The sequence below is a fragment of the Fusarium oxysporum genome, chromosome IV (genome assembly GCF_013085055.1).
Source record: "Fusarium oxysporum Fo47 chromosome IV, complete sequence".
NCBI classification, from domain to species: domain Eukaryota; kingdom Fungi; phylum Ascomycota; class Sordariomycetes; order Hypocreales; family Nectriaceae; genus Fusarium; species Fusarium oxysporum.
In genome coordinates, this window is record NC_072843.1 from 142,692 (window position 1) to 159,638 (window position 16,947).

The window sequence follows — 16,947 nt, forward strand, 5'->3', positions numbered from 1 at the left end:
GACAGCAGAGCCTTTACAGTAGTTACTTGTCTATTTAGTTGTTCTCTTAGTAAACATCTCTTATCCCCGGAGGTGAGTGCTGAAACAGAGGCTGAGCTGCTTTAGAGCCCAAGTGAGAAGATGGTTTATTAGACCAGCGGCGAGACTTAAGTCTGTTTGGATGTTTAAAATAACTATGATATCTTCGAACTAGTACGCTAAATATTGACAAGTCAACCTTCCAGTATCCTCCAGTATCCTTTGTACTTTATTCATGTATAGGTTCCAAGGAATTCAATCGAGAGGCTACCATGACTTCTGACTTTCTATAAAGTACCTTACGATCACAATGACAGTCTTTCTGTAGACAACAGCCTCGTGTATCCAGAACTCATCCTGCAGTGTTCCCAATCCAAAGGGATAATTTCCTATTCAGTCTTGGTGGTCTAATGGTTTTCAGACTCTCAAAGTATCTGGCGTTCAGTTTGTGAGGTTATGGCTATGGAATCAAGCGATAAGCATTGACTTGATGTGCTGGATTCTGCGCGAGAGGTCGTTGACAGCAACTGATGGTTTGTTGTATCCCGTCGCTAGGAGTAAAGTCTGACTGACAGGGTGAAATGTATAAGATGTGCCCGACTAAAGTAGCCATCTCCTCTACGAAGGCTGTAGAACTTGAGTCATGTCACAATCATCTAAGCACCGGACCATGTCTCGTGGTGGTTTCCTAGTAAGATTATGTTAGCTTCCAGGCTGATTATCTGGCTCCATACCAAAGCGTAACTCACCCTTCAGAAGATGTCTAATGGGCTCTGACTTCAGATCAAACCCATGAGCTCCAAAGCTATCCAACTGAGCTTCTGAGAAGCAAGTAGGAAGATCAGTTCCTCCAATGTACTTGAGATATTCCAAAGTGGCACTCAAGCAAGGCAAGTGGGCATCAGCCTTAAGACCTTCAAGTACAATCGCTTTGAGCGAGGGCCAAGACTTCTTGATCTCGTTCGGCACCCCAGGTCTGCATAGCGGGTGCACGTCAGAACCCTCAGCATATGCAACGTCAAGGATGTCAAAGATGTAGTCAGACTTGATGATGCAGCCAGCTCTCCAGATATTCAAGACGCGTGTCATGTCAACACCCCAACCTTCCTGTCGGTTCTTGCGTTCCATGACATCAAACCCCTGGATGAAGCACGCAAGACTTGTGACATAGACGGCCTGTCGTAGTTGTTCAAGAATATGGGCTCGCTTCTCGGGTGCAACTGTGAAGGGCTGTGGGGAGACGGTTCCGATGGAAGCCTTGACGGCACTCCTTTGCTCGACTTCGGCTGAGGCAAGTCGCAGGTAATGGGCGGCGGTCAAACTTGGTGCGGGGACGTGAGAGGCGACAGCTTCAATGTTGGCCCAAACTCCGGTGCCTTCGGAATCGTTGGCATCCTGGACAACGGCATCTCTGATCTGATGCAAGAGAGAGCCGCCGTCGACAGGGCTTCGGGTTCTGCAGATAGGACCGCTGATCGATACGAGGAAGTTGCCTTTCTGTATCATGGATGGTTAGCAAGCTTGTATATAGTCAGCTTTGGAAAGCACTTACTAGTTCTCCCTTCTCACACCAAGAGTCAAATACGTCGCCAATCTCGTCGCCAGTCATCTTCAAGCACTTGTCCATAATCTCCCATGCTTCACAGAGACTGGACATGACTCCGTGCTCGATGCCGTTATGGATCATCTTAACAAAGTGACCACTTCCACCAGTGCCAATATTGGTTACACAAGGGCGACCTTGGTCATCTTTGGCCGCGATCCTAGAGAGAAGGGGGAGAACTTGCTCAACAGCCCATTTCTCCCCACCCGGCATAAGTGATGGACCATATCTAGCTCCAAAGCTACCACCTGAGATGCCGAGTCCGATATATGCAACACCAAGAGGACGAAGAATCTCTTGTCTCGCTTGTGTGCGTTCGTAGTTTTCGTTCGAAGCGTCAATGAGTATGTCGCCCTTTGAGACACGTGATTTGAGTTGGGCGACGACACTATCACCAGGACGGCCATTCGGTAAGCTGAAGATAAAGACTTTGGGTGAACCAAGTCCTTGGCAGAGGGTATCGTAGTCCTCGCAAATATGGATTCGTTTCGATAGACCGGCGGCCTCCGCGTTCTTCGCGACCTTATCGAGACTTGCTCGCGAGGTATCAACGATAGACACGTCTAGACCTTTTTCTGCGAATAGGAGGGAGACGGCACCCCCCATGGTGCCTGCTCCAATAATACCGACCTAGTGGATGCATGCGTTAGTGACATTGGAGACAGGTAGTGTTGGTCTGGGGTAATTACTTTGGTAATCTCCATTTCGAGTTGTTGATATCAGAATATGTAGTTGATTAGGAGGAAGTGATTAAATCAGGAGACTTGTCCGTTGAGGATACAGAACCATCTACATTTCATAACACGTCCAACCGAGGATTTAAATACACGTGGATTCCTCAAGAATTACTTGGAAAAATCAAGCTGATGTGAGCCTTGCTACTGCACTGCCTCAAGTTTCACATGATGAGGTTGAGAGTCAACTATCTAAAAGGCGCATATGATCCTCAAAACCAGGGAAACTTCAGACTATGAACGATAATAAAGAACGTTCTTGACGATTTCCCACGAAGAGGTCGACAGTCAACTTGAATAGTGCTCAATAAATCATGACTCGGCCATGCGGAGTCTCCGAATTTTCATGCCGTTCGAAGCGGGAGAACCCCCACGGGGTTCGAGAACGACAGACCTGTAGCGTGGAGAAGGAGCCTCATTAAACTTTCTCCCCCTACGGAGTACCAAGGCTCTAGTTACGTATCGTGTCCCACTGCCAGGCTGACTGTCGACCACGCACAAGCCAAGTACCGACACTAGAAGCCCCATACTAGTAAAAGTGCCAATGTTCCGATTGGTAGCTGACAGTCAGCCTTTCTCCATAGCTGACTTTTTCGCGACTAGTCTGAAATTGGTAAGTGGTCTCCGAATTTCTCCAAGTTCTGTTGAACATGGGGTTGAACTAGAGAATTGCTCGCGTGAAGCTGAAACTCCAGGTAGCTGGAGTTGGCCGATGAAGGGCACCTTGTGAATTGACATAAATACTTTTCATCCGTTCCCCATACCCCAGATAGTTTAATTCCCCAAACCCCAGAGGATCATCACTCATCTGGAGTTCCATCCAACTTTATCTTCTCTTCTTATCTTATCAGGACCTTGTGGTTTTTTCTCGCCATCATGACCAACGAGATCACCAACCCGACTGCCACCGGCGCAGCTCGAGCTGAGAAACCCTCCTTCGAGACAAAGGAGAACCTCGAGAGTTTTGTTCCTCACAGCGATCGTCTCGCCCTCGCCCGAACAATGGACCCCGAAACTCGTGCTCGAGTTGAGAAGCGTCTCAAACTCAAGCTCGATGCTCGTTGCGCTCTCTTCGTTCTGATTTACATCATGAACTATCTCGATCGAAACAACATTGCGGCTGCTCGCCTCAAGGGCTTGCAGGATGACCTTAAGCTGGACGATAATGAGTATGCCACATGTCTCAGTATCCTCTATGTTGGTTACATCCTCATGCAAGTCCCCTCCAACATGTTCATCAACAAGATCCAACGACCCTCATTATATCTCGGTGTTATCATGCTCCTTTGGGGCCTGGTCTCAACCCTCTCAGGAAACGTCCATAACTTTACCGGAATGGTTGTTATCCGTTTCTTCCTCGGTTTCACTGAAGCTGCCTTCCTGCCCGGAGCGTTGCTTATCCTTTCGAAGTGGTATACCCGCCGGGAACTCACAAAGAGAAATGCTGTCCTCTTTTGTGGTAACTTGATTTCCAATGCGTTCTCAGCTTTGATTGCTGCTGGAGTACTATCTGAGATGGATGGCGTGCTCGGGCACGCTTCCTGGCGATGGCTCTTCTGGAGTAAGTCTTTCATCAGTCATAGCAAAGAACATGGCTAACCATAACATAGTTGAGGGTGCCATTACCATGTTCATCGCCATCCTGGCCGTCTTTATCCTTCCCGATCTTCCTAGCAACACCCGTGGTTTCTCTCAGGAGGAGCTTGCAGTAGCTCAACTTCGAATGATCGAGGATGTTGGTGAGGCTGATGAGGATGCTGAGGGTCAAGGAGCTGTTGCTGGATTGATGATGGCCCTCAAGGATGGCAAGATCTATGTCATGATGCTTACCTTTGCTGTCTACGTTGTCGGTCTGTCTTTCAACGCCTTCTTCGTAAGACCTCCTCCTATCCCTTGTATCGTTTCCAAATACTGACATTCTATAGCCATCTCTCACCAGCACCCTCGGTTTTGCTTACGTACCAACTCTCCTCATGAGCTCCCCACCCTGGCTCTTTGCATGCATCGTTTCTCTTATCGTTGCCTGGAGTTCTGATCGAACACAGGAGAAGGTATGCTCTCATAAACTCATATTACTTTTGGTCTCCATACTAACCATTTTAAAAGTTCTGGCACATTGTTGGTCCTATCTGCATTGGTTTAGTCGGATTCATCATCAGCATGTCAACACTCAACGTTGCTGCACGATACCTTGCTCTCTTCCTCCAAGCATCTTCTTACGCTGGGTATGTCGCGCTTCTAGAATTATCAACTTATCGAAATTCCAACTAACATCAAAATTAGATACATCGTCTTCTATTCTTGGATCAGCTCAACATTCCCTCGCCCTCCTGCCAAGCGAGCCGTGGCCATCGCCCTTATCAACGCCTTCGCACAACTGGGTAACATCGCTGGAAGTTACGTCTGGGGTCTCAAGGAGAATGGCTACCGCAAGAGCTACGGCATTGTTACAGCCATGTTTGGCTGCACTATCGTCGGTGCTCTTGTTCTTCGCATGATGCTTTCCAGGTTGAACAAGCGAATTGAGGAGATTGAGAGGGCGGAAACACAAGCCCATGAGGCCGAGAAGGCTCTGGAGGCTCAGACTGATGAGGCTCTTCGTGTTCAAAAGGGCTTCCGTTATCTTGTCTAAGGTTTGGGATAGGACAAGTAGCCAGTATTTTAGACTACCCTAAGCCTGTATATTTAAAAAAGGCAATCTAAAATGAGACACCGTTTGATCTAGTAGCTGTACTGGACAAGAACCAGATCTGAATATGTCAAATATATTAGTCCATGATTTCATTCGAGCTTATACTACCGTGTTCTCCGTGTATCATAGCAGGTCATTACACGAACGATTGCATGTAAAGTTGCTTATGTTACAGAAGCATTGACGCACGGTAGTGGGGGTTAGCTTGTGAGTACTTTAGCGTGGATGGTTTGGTGGGGGTCCAAGAGGAGAGCAGAAAAAAGACAATAGGCAAATGTCCCATTGATAATCAGAAATGTAGGTAATTATTCATACTCTAATAGCAATGACTTATACCAGAGAATCTGCTGGAAGTGATATTCCCAACAAACATCATGGCTTCAAGTGGTCAGGCGTTCGTCAGCTTACTCTTTCCTGTTTAGATCCGAATGTCTGGTCCCGTGTTTAAGTCGGGCCGAAAGCGGGGCTAAATTGCGGGGATGGCAAGGGTTCCTGACGGGTTTACTAGCCACCGTACGTCGCAAATTCTAACCATCATCCCATCTTCTAAAGCATTCAGACTTTAGCCCTTCGATCCTCAACGGCTGGACGAATCATGGATACAAGCTCAGTCAAGCCCTCTCCTCCTCAACAAGCCCCTACTGTAGAAGAGCCTACAACATGTCGAGAATGCCGACGCCGCAAAGTGAAATGCGATGGTGTTATGCCCGTCTGCTCAATCTGCCGAAAGTACAGAAGGCATTGTCTCTACGACAAGCACAGTAGAACCCGGTTGACCCGAAGGTACATACATGGGGCCGCGTCTATGAGCGACTGGGGAACCTGTCGGACTAACAGTGACGTAGACAACTCACCCTCCTGGAGGAGCGTCTTGAGAAGGCTGAAACAGTCTTGAGGCGACATTACACCGATGGCCAGATTGCTGAAATGCTAGAAGGTCCAAAAGAAGGACTAGTAACCCAAAATCAACAAGTACCAGCGGCGACACCAGCAACTGCACCTGAATCGGCGCCTACACCAGCACTAACCTTGGGAACGACGCCGGCGTTAGTCAGCTTGCCAAATACAACCCCAACCCCTGGCAATGTGGACAACCTCTTACAGCTGCCAAACCAGACACCCGACCCTAGTATTTATATGACAGGCACAGGAAATGCAGGAACATTCACTACGGATCCCCTGCTTCTAGCACCCATTGGTGAATTAGATGCAGCCCCTGGGCTCTGGACCGCGTCACAAGACACAGCTTTCGAGGCCACTCCAGCTCCAGCCGACAACTTCGAGTGGAACGAACAAGAGACCTCATGGGGGACATATGATCCAGCGACTTGGTCTATAACAAACCATGTAGACGGAAACCCCCAAGCTATCATGGACGGCATGGCCTCTCTAACCATTGGTGATCAAAAGAGAGGATACTATGGCGCCGCTTCTGGATCCGCCCTCTTACGTCAGATCCTATCTGCCCGTCCAGATGGAGAAGAAGTTGACGCCGAAGTGGCACTACATGAGATTGAGTCTCTATTTCAACAACACTCGGATCATTCACAATGGTTTCGTTCTCAAGCTATGTTGACCAGAGTGGCTGTCGAGAACCTTATCGATGCCTTCTTTATCTTCTATCATCCTACGTTTCCTATCGTGCATGAGCCCACTTTTCGAGCGCAGTATGCAGGCACGCTTCCTTGTGCCAACAAAGGCCACTGGAACACGCTGGCAAACATTCTCGCGGCCTTGGGATCGTTTGCGAGCAGTAACGTTGCTGATGCTACAGACCTACCGATCTTCCAGGCCGCACAAAAGAGCTTGTTTTCAAACTACCTTGAGGTTGGAAACCTAACCCTTGTGCAAGCTTTCAGTTTGTCATCGAACTATATGCAAAAGCGAAACAAACCCAATACTGGCTTCAACTATGGTGGCTTAGCTATTCGACTGGCTATTGGTCTTGGGCTTCATAAGGACTTGGAGGGGAACAGTCTTTCTCCCTTACAGACAGAGACTCGACGCAGGATATGGTGGTGTCTATGCGTGCTTGATGTTGGCGCCACTATCACGTATGGCAGACCTTTGAACTGGCCCCAGGCTGGTGTCGAGACTGCTTTCCCTCTGAATATTCACGAAAAGGTCAGTTGATAAGAACGAATCACGCGAACTTCTTATTGATTGTTACTATAGGATCTAACCCAAGACTCCACTCACTGCCCACCAGAAGTCGAGGGCATCACGATGTACACCTATATCCGAGTTCAGTCAGCTTATCATCTCAGCACCATGACCGTCTACAACCGTCTCATCACCAGCCCCTTCCCATCCGCCACAGAGCTGATAACTCTGGATGATGTCTGCATCGGCTCTTGGCTGGCCCAAGTACCATATTACTATCTCGCAGTTCCACCCCCAGACTCTGAGTTTGCGCTGGGCATGGGGATTTCAGAATGGCGCTACAGAAATCTCAGGATCGTCATGTATCGCCCATTCTTGGTCCGTTGGGCACGATCATCCACACAGAACGCGCAGCAAAACTTGACGAGTAGCGAGAACCTCGCTGTTTTCAGATGTCTCGATGCAGCGAAAGAATCAATCACCCATATCCAAGGATACTGGACATCTCGGTCACATTCAAGGCTCGCAGCCTTTTATATCCTGTAGGCTATACCCAAACCTCTGCCAACCATCGACTAACAACGACAGATATTTCCTATTCCATGCTACACTAATTCCTGTCCACTGCTTAAGGCAGAACCCCCACCATGCCCTAGCAGCTGACTGGCGCGCGCAGATCCAGGCGTCTCTATCGATCATGGGTGCCATGGCGGAACTCAACCCTAACAGCTCGAAGTGCCGCGATATTACTCTCAAGTTGTGCTGGCCACACTTGGATGAAGAGGGAGCCCGCACATACTGCGACAACGCCCCGTTCGTCCCGAGTGTAGGAGACAGCGAGGCAGCTTCAATAATCAACGGTTACAATACATGGTGCGAGTCGATGACGAACGCCGGGATATCGGTCCCATATGACTGGGCGGATGACAACGACTCGGCTCTCGGGTTCTTTTGATAGTAATACTATCTGGGAAGCTGTTTCCTCAACGATCGGCCAAGATCCTCGCTAGATGCTGCATAAAAGCCTGTCTCTTGTCAATCAATGCAACCAAGCAAAAGCCTAATAGATCTTGTGCCAGGCACAAGACCAATGCGATGCTGTCTTTTGAGAACGAGGTGCAACTTTTGAAAGCATTAAACTGATGTTATAACTGCCGGAAGACTATTTAACTGCATAAAGTCATTAAACTTTCTTGACCGCACCAACGTTGCACTCTCATGCAACCTCCGCGACGGCCCAGCGATGATCGTTATGAACGAATAAACCTTCAACCGGTTCCAAATTATTCTAGTTTCTTGTTTGGAAAGTCATAAAAGCATTTTATGCTCATAATTAGTCTTGAAATCCTCAAACAAATCTGTGCCACCAAGTCTACGTGCTTTTTCAGTTCAGCGGTCTAAAAAGCATCGATCATCAAAGCGGTAGGACATCAAAGGATCATCAATTCATGCCTGTAGTGCTTGAGCGGCCAATGCCCTCCCCGAAGCATCCGAAAGACGCGCACGAGGCTGTAAAGTCAATCCTAATGGGCAAATACTCTGTAAAGCTATGAGAGAATTTGAGAAGCTGGCTCAGTGCTACATTACCATTGAGAATGGAACGATACTTTCCGACTCGGCATGGCATATCTACCGTAGTCCCAAGAGACTCTTGACTATAAATAAGCGTAATGAATCCCCAAGAAATTGGTCTGGCTCATACCATCTCATACTACCACAAGACTCAAACCAATATTCAACATGAAGTGCACCTCTACCGCCTTTGCCCTCCTGGCCGCAGCCGCAGCCGGTGTCCAAGCAGCCAACATCCAACTTGTTGGCTCTGTTCTGAACAGCGCTGCAAAAGAACCATTCGAAAAGAGTAAAACCCTCGTCTATGCCGGTGGCAAGACAAAGCGTGATGCACCCAAGGTTTATGAGCCAGATCCCAACCGGGATTACAACCTCGAAGACGGTTACATCTTTGTCCTTCAGTGTACCACTGTTGGATTCCGGCCTGAGTGCATCTCGTTTGGTTCTGAACCCGGAAAGTGCGGTATGTTGCACCTCATCCTCTCAACATGATTGATACTGATGATGGGCAGTGTCTTACTTCGACTTTGACCCCAAGAAGGGCGACGATCCAACCTCAATCTCGGATGCATTTAACCACAATGTTACTTCGATTTCCACTAACACTGGTGGCGTATGCCAGTTCTACCAGTAAGTTCCTACTTCCTCCGCAGGCGCAGCAATCTAACCGCATGAAAAGTTATACTGGCTGCGATGACAAACTCGATGACCGTGGATTGAGCACTTCTTACAACTACAACCTTAACGTCTCTTTGCCAGAGGACTCTCGAACCGTCGAGTACTTCAGGAACATCACTAGCTGGAGATGTTGAATACCACAACTCCCTTCTGCAAGACATGAACTCACATGACCTCCCTGAGCTCAAGTGTTAATGGTTCGTATGAGAATATTGGAAACCCGAAAATACGACAATGATTGATGTAATTTGTTGAGCTATCAAGATAATCTTCGTTTTGTATGGCCGAGGTTTCAACTGAGCATTCTCGCTGGGACACCTTTCTTCAAATTTTTGGGTTTTATAAAGTCACAATATGAATTAGGTAGTTATGATGCACAACACTGCATAATTCTATCGGATATACATCCGGGTCATTCCTCGGCCCGGCATGCACTTTTACAGTTCATATCACATCACATCATCATGCCCAAGGTTTCCCCACCAATTTTGAACTCAGTCAATACAAAAATGGCAAGCACCGACTCAGCTACTATTCTTGATGTTTGCGCGTACCACAGACGCGACTTTGACCTTGTGCTGATTTGATCAAGATCTCACGAAAACCAGGTTGTCCGCGAAACTATAGAAAGCCGCTTCGCCGCTTCACCGCTTCACCGCTTCACCGGGAGCGAAACTTGGTGCACTTGATGTTCTTCCGAATGAGTTACTGGACATCATACTTGGATACCTTGATACATTTCCGCTTTCGCCATGTCAACCGGCGAGCCCGGATCTTGGCAAGCGAGCTTCAAGAATACAAGCGTGTCGTCAAACATGGCATGGAAGGCTTTCGCAGCATGTTCGTACGCGACTGGCGACTCATTTCACATTTGGGGACATGTACCGTGCATTAAAGACTGAGATATGCTCGTTATGCAAAAACTTTGGCGGCTTTCTTTTTCTGCCAACTGCCACCCGCTGCTGTTTTGCGTGTATTGAGAATGCTCCTGAGCTCCGTGTTATCAGCCTGATCGCCTTCAAAAAGCTCACAAAGGTAAAAATGAAGTGGTTGACGTATCACATTGGACATGTTGTTAGAATGGTTCCCGGCATCTACTCTATGGGAGAGAAACCGGCAAGACGTCCAGGTCTACTACTAGCAGAAGTGGAGGCTGCCCGGATGTTGTCAGCGCTTTGCCTCCTGACTCCAGATGCAAATGAGGCTCTAGAGATGCAGAACGAGAAGAAGAACTATCGTTTCATGGTGTCGACTGCATACCCGTGGTATGATCCAAATACTGGACAGGTTCACAGTGGGGTCAGTTGCAAAGGTTGCCAGATTCGCCTGGAGGCTCTTGCTGTGGCCAGTCGAGATCGCGACGGTCTGTTTTCTTCCAGCGGTTATCAGTCCCATTTTGAGACTTGAACAGAAGCAAAAGCTTTATTCAAAGAGAGTGCGGGCGGAACAAGGAAGGTGGTGGAACCACAATTCACTCGCCGTAAGGGTTATTTCAACACATTGGATCGAGACGGTCTACCAAGATAAGAGGCAGCATGCCATGTATATCATAATGAAGAACGATAAGGTTTACAAGTTTTGATTAAGCAACAGGAAATATGAGGTCTGAGAAGGAGACTGACATGAGATGTCTATCAGAACAGCTAGTTGAGCCAGGTGTGAGAGCAAATCCAGTAAATCGCGTTTTGCCTTATCTCGAGTACTATCATACTGTTGCTCCAGACTCTTGCACCAATCTCTCCAATCTGTTAAGGTATATCTTCCTCTTATGTACAGATATTTCAAAGAATAGCAATTTGCAAAACTCTATTGGTGACACTCGTAGGATATCTAGCTTTTGTTGTGGTGTAGTAGTGTCCGTACTGGTTTGGCTTGATGTCGACTGTAAAGCATTGTAATCGAGATTTGCTCTCAGGACGATGACATTTCCAACGACATAGAAGTCAGGCGGAGGTAGTTTCCAGATAGCATCCTGATTTCTATCTGCTTGAGTGTTGTTTGTAAACGTGGTGTTATTGAAGTCGGACAATGGTAGCCCGTAGGCTGACCGGTACAAACTGATGATCGATGTGATGTAGCCTTGATCAATCCTCGGCACTAAGTCGTGTTCGTTGACAACAGCATAGATATGCCGAGTTTGAGGAAGACTTTGAGCCAGTTCAGTGATGTTGGTCGAAGTAACAGGCGGGGCTCCGAATGTGACGAGCGAGAACTTTGCATTCGATACTTGTAAAGGCTATCAGCTCGTGAGACACGCAGTGGGAAGACCTGTACTAACATTCACTTGGGAAATGGCAAACAAAGTGCAGAAATATCATGGCTGCAACCGCTCCGCCAGCCGAATGGCCTGTGAATACTATGTCTTCCAAACTCTTGTCGGCTGTGACTTGACGGATGATCTCCTCAGTAAGCCAGGGAAGAAGAGTAGCTGCACAAGCTAAGAAACCACTGTGGGCAAAAATTCTTTCATCACTACCCGGGAAAGCCTCAAAGTAACTGTTAGTGTTTGGAAGAAATCAAAAGCTCCTGGGACTTACAAAGACTGAGGCAGCGTCCTTCTGGTTCCTATTAAAGTTTACAAGATGGTCTGTCTTGCAAGATGTGCCTCTAATGGAAACAAACAAGGTATTTGTATCTTCTGATTTCCATATGGAAGTTGCTTTGACTGTTCCAGTGATAGAAGGTGTCCGAGAGATCACTGGTGCAAGGTCACCTCCAGGATGGACATCTGGTTTGTAGACGGAGCATGCGCATCCGCAGGCGGCAAGCAGCAGCTCGAGTAAGTCACGATCCCTGCCAAGATTCGACTGGATTAGAAGGCTCCTGTTATCTTGGGACAGACATACCCAGTCCACGGCTGTGAGATTTGTTCATCAACCTTTGAGTTTTCGTACTTCGATATCTCCTTGGCAAGCCGTGATAGATGAAACTGTAACAAGTCTCCATGTTCTCCTAGTTTAAACGTTTATCAGCATGCTAAATATATCTCAAATGAACTTATTTACCTTGATCATCCAACTGATCAAGTACAAAGTCCAGGCATTCGAGCAGCTCAGTCACAGCTACAGAGAAGGCTTGTGAATTGGCACTGAATTCCGCTTGAGATGTTGGCGCTGAAGCAGCAGCTGCAATTGAAGTCTTTGTAATCGATCTTGCATTCCGACCTTTGAGAACTTTTGAAGCCCACATTGTTCAAATATTTCTATCACTTGTGATCAAAGTCTCAAGTTTTCTACGATGGAAGGGAGGAAGCCAAGATAATGCCTTGCTGCGCCACGTGCTGCACTGCCACTCCTATGTCGATCAGCGCTTAGTAGCACTCAGACTAACCTTATCGGGTGGGGTACAGTTGACCATTAAGCTACCAGCCTACTACAAGAGTTCAATATTCTACAACCATCCCTTTTAGTGTGACACAGATACTATAAAAAACGTGGAGTCTAGAATGACTGACCCAGCTCTGAAGCAACCTAATATTCCAGGTGTCCCTTTGGACTTTTCCTCACCAATCAGTAACCACTCATCCTATTTCACCTTATTCTTCCCTTATCACCTTCATTCAACGCTCACTCCAAGAGTCACTCTCCTCTCATCTCATTTTCATATTTTCACTTATTTAAAAATTTCGAGGAAGGCATCGCGATATTATTTCTTTTCAACATCTCACCTTCCCTTCGCAAGCAAGCCTTTCAGATACCCCATCATCTTCCTTTCTCTTGGGAAATCCCACCTTGTCCAAATCTCTTCCAAGTAATATTCCAGCATGCCTGGAAGACCAGAGTTCTCTGGAATAAGCCTAATTACTCGCTCAAATCCTTGTTCCAGTCCCAACTAGCAGGTAATTTATTCGAGCTTGGCCTGAGTGTTCAAACAACTAACCAGAGACACTAGCTCGTAACAAGAACCTTGATACACATCCATCCCGACCCTCGACCTGCTATTGTTTCGACTCGTTTCCAGGTACAGCTCGAGACTGGAGACGTCACGACTGAGCACCTCAAACGAGTCTATGACACAATGGTAGACAGTATCCTCGAAACTGTTGATTTATACAAGACCATGGTCACATAATGCCTCAGGAAGTGGGTTAAAAAACTCGCTCTGAGCGAGTTTCTACAGACGACAAGCATCGACGAGTACAAGGCCTGGAAAGCGGTCAAGAAGCTGCAGATCGCATCGACTCGCCTGCTGCATACCAGTACCACATCTCGTTCATATCATTGTGCTGCCCACTATTCGTCAAATGAGCATCAGAACCATCAAGCTTGCCGAAGACCACCGATATTTTGTGCGGATCATTAAACGACCCAAGAGGCCGAAGCAGCCCCCTGCCAAGAACGCCAGTGTCCTTCTCCGGATGGAGGACCAGGCTTGACTTTCATTAAGCCAGAGGTCCGAGTACCTGGTCTGACTTTGAGTTTCATGCAGCCTCGTTGGGATCTAGGTGCACCGGGAGCAACAGCCCCCGTAGCATAGCTCTAATTCAGCCCAAACTCCAGCCTCTTGGGTCATCCGTCGTCACAAGCCTTGGGTCTGTAAAACAGGACGGACTCGATATAAGATACATAAACTAACCCAGTCAACGAAGTCTAAATATGGCCTACAACATTCTAACCTTATCGAGATATTTCTGTCACTCATGATCGATGTCTCAAGTGTTCTCATCCTAACGAGCTGGACAGTGGTGTTGTGGCTCAGCGCTAGCTATCAATGTCAAGCCACAAGATTCCTGATCTGCAACAAATATATACGGATTTGGAATTAGCTTGTTGAATCTTGGCAGGGGCTAGCCGATGCGATTTGTCGAACTAAGTAAGGACAAATCTTGGGGCAAAACTTTAAAGTTCCTCGAGAAACGGTCGCTTCCCCCGTGCTGGAACCATGTCTTTCTTGGACTACTAGCTAAGTCAACTTCAGTTAGTCTGACCAGCACGAGAGAAAGTGGAACGACATGTACAGCCACAAATGGTCTCGATTGTGTCTTATTAGTTGTAATTATATCATTTTTAACGCTAGATACGAGAAGTTACTGTAGCTACACTAGCAACCTCAAAACGAACATGCCAGCAATATTCGCTAATACACATGTAAGAACATTTGTCTTGATATGGCCCGCACTATTAACAGTGATCGGGGAATCGGGACTCCAGCTGTCATCGCCAGAGCCTTTCGTGGCTGGTTTTCCAGTAGAGGGGGTATCATTTTGAGAGGAGGGGGAATTGTTGCCAGATGAGCCGGATTCGTTGCTCGAGGCACCAGAAGTGTCGCCTGCATATGGGTTGCCGGCTTTCTGGTTCGGAATGGGATATGAGGTATCATCTCCAGCGGCGGCCGTATCAGATGAGCCTGTGTCGTCTGCTGAAGACGAAGGCTGACCACCGGAGCCAGCAGGGGAGGAGTTGGAGGGAGAAAAGTGATAACCAGCGGTAGGTGTCTCAGATAATAGCCGGGTTCCAGGAACAACGGTATCTGTCTCATCGGAAGATTCTCCATCATTTGCAGAATCTCCGTTGTTTGATTGGGGCTGCATGGATCCAATGTTGGAAATATCTTGGCTCTCTTGACTTCCACTGCCGGAGTCTTGTGCAGCCGAATCTCCAGAGCCTGGAGAATTATTTGTAGAAAGAGAAGCACCATGGTTATTCAGTGCATGACCAGCATCAGAGCCAGAAGAATCAGTCTCAGAAGTTGAACTGGTGTCGGATTGCTGGCTCTGGCCAAGTGGAATCTGCGTTGGTTGTGCAAGAGGTACAACAACATAACCGGAAGAGGAGTATGCTCCAACAGACTCAGTTGGAAATGTCAAAGTAGCAACTTTGGTCCCTGAATCTCCGCACTTGTCACACTTGACCACCGCAGATGTGAAGCCAGGTGGAGGAGCGGTCTCAATGGGCAAGGGCTGACAATTTACACCTGAGCATGATTGTGTAATGGTGTAAACCTTTGTTGTCAGGCCTTGGGGGTAGAACTCTTGATATATGCGAGTATACTGGTTGTAATAGCCATTGGGGCCTTTTGTGACGGTGATGACAGGTAGAGTAGTGGTTGTAGCGCAAGGATCAGAGATCACTCGGGCGTATACAAGTAATAGGAAGCTCAGGCCACAGCTTATTGTTGTTAATCTCGTCATGGTGACTTGGTTTGGGTACTTAAAGAGTATGGGTATGTTAGTGGCAAGAGAGTGTTTGTGTAGGTCAATGGGGATGAAAGGAGTGTTGTAAGGCTGAGTTTAAAGTCAAAGGAGTGTTAGAGACGTCTGGGTCCACTTGTTGATGGGTGAGACATTTCGAGTACTTATGGCATTTCATGAAATATCAAAGCATCACGATCTCTCTAATAAGTCCATGCACAGTCGGCAACTCCACGGAAAGCCTCTAGAAAGAGATTCGACCATAAAGTTCAATCCATGAAATGGGTCTCGACCTTTCAGCGGCCATACCTAGCTCGCAGGTTGAACGCCTCCAAACGGTGGCCTCGTGGTCGACCTGGAATGTTCAGACATATTGAAGTTCTAGTGTAATGTCTATTTCTTGGTCTGATAGCAGAAATCACGGAGGGACCAGGTAGGTGGGTGTCCACCGTCCGGCGATAAGCGAGTTTCCATCAAAACCGCAAGTGAGTTTGGCGGCCCAAGAGCTTGGGTCCTAGTGGCGGAAAGATACTGTTTTAGTCTTAAAGCAAGCCTCCTATTAGAAAGCTAGAATCATCCAACTCTATTCACTCCACAGTTATCCTTCCAGAACGTAGATGGCGCTGGTGTTTGATCTTCATATCTGTCAGCGAGGCCTAGGCCAGAACCATCAACGCCACATTCAATCTGCACGCAATCGGAATGCCAAGGCTTCTCAGAACCGATCTTTCCATATTAATACCTATGAACTCTGCTTTCGGGTCGATCATTCTCTTCAGTTTATTATGTGTTCCTTCCGTAGTTAGCAATTAAATATATAGCAGGGCGCTCCTTCTTTGGTCGCTTCGTGACTGACACTCGCACGTGACCTTTCTCCTCCAAATCTGTCTAGCAGCAGGTACAACAGCTTCTTTCAATTAAAAATCATCTTGAAGCCATGCGTGCGCATGAATTCGCGTGTTATGGAGTTCTTTTCGTCTTGTTTGCTGTCGCCTCTGCCTGGGATCCAGTTGTGGATTGTCCCGATGGCGAGAAACGTGCTGAGGTCCAGCCAATCAAGGTTGTAGACGGCTCAAACACATTTGACACAACATTAGCCAGGTCGGTACTTTATTTACTACGTGTTGACAAAAAGCTGACAGCTACAGTACATTTCTGGTACCTCATGAGGCTTCATACATCACCACCGCCGTCTTTGGCGTGGGACCTCCTTCAACGTACACAATAACACCGCAAGGGACACCACCGGTTGGCACCATCATAAAGAGAACTCCTCTAACCACAATTACTTCAATCATCTCTTCATTGACAGCCGTGCGGACTCGAACACTGACCCCTGATCGGCCTGGCGATCCTACTACTGTTATTGTTGAAGAGCCCGAGTACAGAACTCAAACAGAAAGCGTTGAAGTTGATC

At 47.5% G+C, this 16,947-nt stretch overlaps 7 protein-coding genes across 7 annotated transcripts; 4 read left to right on the forward strand and 3 right to left on the reverse strand.

The window, feature by feature from the left end:
• Positions 1 to 674: 674 nt before the first annotated feature.
• FOBCDRAFT_249254 (6-phosphogluconate dehydrogenase) lies at positions 675 to 2,325 on the reverse strand (the record flags this gene model as incomplete). The annotated part of the gene is made up of 4 exons (XM_031180245.2): positions 675 to 706; positions 768 to 1,515; positions 1,571 to 2,251; positions 2,311 to 2,325. The coding sequence occupies 4 exons, from the start codon at positions 2,323 to 2,325 to the stop codon at positions 675 to 677; spliced, it is 1,476 nt and encodes a 491-aa protein (XP_031046132.2).
• Positions 2,326 to 3,030: 705 nt separating this feature from the next.
• On the forward strand, positions 3,031 to 5,403 carry FOBCDRAFT_249255 (major facilitator superfamily domain-containing protein). The gene is made up of 5 exons (XM_031180244.3): positions 3,031 to 3,916; positions 3,966 to 4,228; positions 4,281 to 4,406; positions 4,462 to 4,580; positions 4,639 to 5,403. The coding sequence occupies exons 1-5, from the start codon at positions 3,232 to 3,234 to the stop codon at positions 4,985 to 4,987; spliced, it is 1,542 nt and encodes a 513-aa protein (XP_031046131.2). The 5' UTR covers positions 3,031 to 3,231; the 3' UTR covers positions 4,988 to 5,403.
• A 195-nt stretch (positions 5,404 to 5,598) lies between these two features.
• Positions 5,599 to 8,433, forward strand: FOBCDRAFT_26508 (fungal-specific transcription factor domain-containing protein). The gene is made up of 4 exons (XM_031180243.3): positions 5,599 to 5,830; positions 5,893 to 7,171; positions 7,223 to 7,692; positions 7,739 to 8,433. The coding sequence occupies exons 1-4, from the start codon at positions 5,643 to 5,645 to the stop codon at positions 8,103 to 8,105; spliced, it is 2,304 nt and encodes a 767-aa protein (XP_031046130.2). The 5' UTR covers positions 5,599 to 5,642; the 3' UTR covers positions 8,106 to 8,433.
• Positions 8,434 to 8,890: 457 nt separating this feature from the next.
• Positions 8,891 to 9,534, forward strand: FOBCDRAFT_199524 (uncharacterized protein; the record flags this gene model as incomplete). The annotated part of the gene is made up of 3 exons (XM_031180242.2): positions 8,891 to 9,185; positions 9,235 to 9,352; positions 9,402 to 9,534. 3 exons carry the CDS (start codon positions 8,891 to 8,893, stop codon positions 9,532 to 9,534), a joined length of 546 nt encoding a protein of 181 aa, XP_031046129.1.
• Positions 9,535 to 9,909: 375 nt separating this feature from the next.
• FOBCDRAFT_271946 (uncharacterized protein) lies at positions 9,910 to 10,807 on the forward strand (the record flags this gene model as incomplete). Its single annotated transcript, XM_054704070.1, has 3 exons — positions 9,910 to 9,942; positions 9,993 to 10,244; positions 10,298 to 10,807. 3 exons carry the CDS (start codon positions 9,910 to 9,912, stop codon positions 10,805 to 10,807), a joined length of 795 nt encoding a protein of 264 aa, XP_054560045.1.
• An 85-nt stretch (positions 10,808 to 10,892) lies between these two features.
• On the reverse strand, positions 10,893 to 12,589 carry FOBCDRAFT_133395 (uncharacterized protein; the record flags this gene model as incomplete). Its single annotated transcript, XM_059607903.1, has 6 exons — positions 10,893 to 10,915; positions 11,023 to 11,145; positions 11,264 to 11,636; positions 11,938 to 11,965; positions 12,247 to 12,352; positions 12,406 to 12,589. The coding sequence occupies 6 exons, from the start codon at positions 12,587 to 12,589 to the stop codon at positions 10,893 to 10,895; spliced, it is 837 nt and encodes a 278-aa protein (XP_059464597.1).
• A 1,846-nt stretch (positions 12,590 to 14,435) lies between these two features.
• Positions 14,436 to 15,530, reverse strand: FOBCDRAFT_271948 (uncharacterized protein; the record flags this gene model as incomplete). The annotated part of the gene is made up of 1 exon (XM_031180235.2): positions 14,436 to 15,530. The coding sequence occupies one exon, from the start codon at positions 15,528 to 15,530 to the stop codon at positions 14,436 to 14,438; it is 1,095 nt and encodes a 364-aa protein (XP_031046122.2).
• Between the last annotated feature and the right edge of the window lie 1,417 nt (positions 15,531 to 16,947).

What these genes read in the sequence shown, in the direction of transcription:
- FOBCDRAFT_249255 (XM_031180244.3), top strand. Translation starts at nt 3,232, where the DNA reads ATGACCAACGAGATCACCAACCCGACTGCCACCGGCGCAGCTCGAGCT. An exon ending in CTGGCGATGGCTCTTCTGGA is followed by an intron (nt 3,917 to 3,965) that starts GTAAGTCTTTCA and finishes ACCATAACATAG; the next exon opens with TTGAGGGTGCCATTACCATG. An exon ending in CTGATCGAACACAGGAGAAG is followed by an intron (nt 4,407 to 4,461) that starts GTATGCTCTCAT and finishes CCATTTTAAAAG; the next exon opens with TTCTGGCACATTGTTGGTCC.
- FOBCDRAFT_26508 (XM_031180243.3), top strand. Translation starts at nt 5,643, where the DNA reads ATGGATACAAGCTCAGTCAAGCCCTCTCCTCCTCAACAAGCCCCTACT. An exon ending in CTCTGAATATTCACGAAAAG is followed by an intron (nt 7,172 to 7,222) that starts GTCAGTTGATAA and finishes TTGTTACTATAG; the next exon opens with GATCTAACCCAAGACTCCAC. An exon ending in CTCGCAGCCTTTTATATCCT is followed by an intron (nt 7,693 to 7,738) that starts GTAGGCTATACC and finishes TAACAACGACAG; the next exon opens with ATATTTCCTATTCCATGCTA.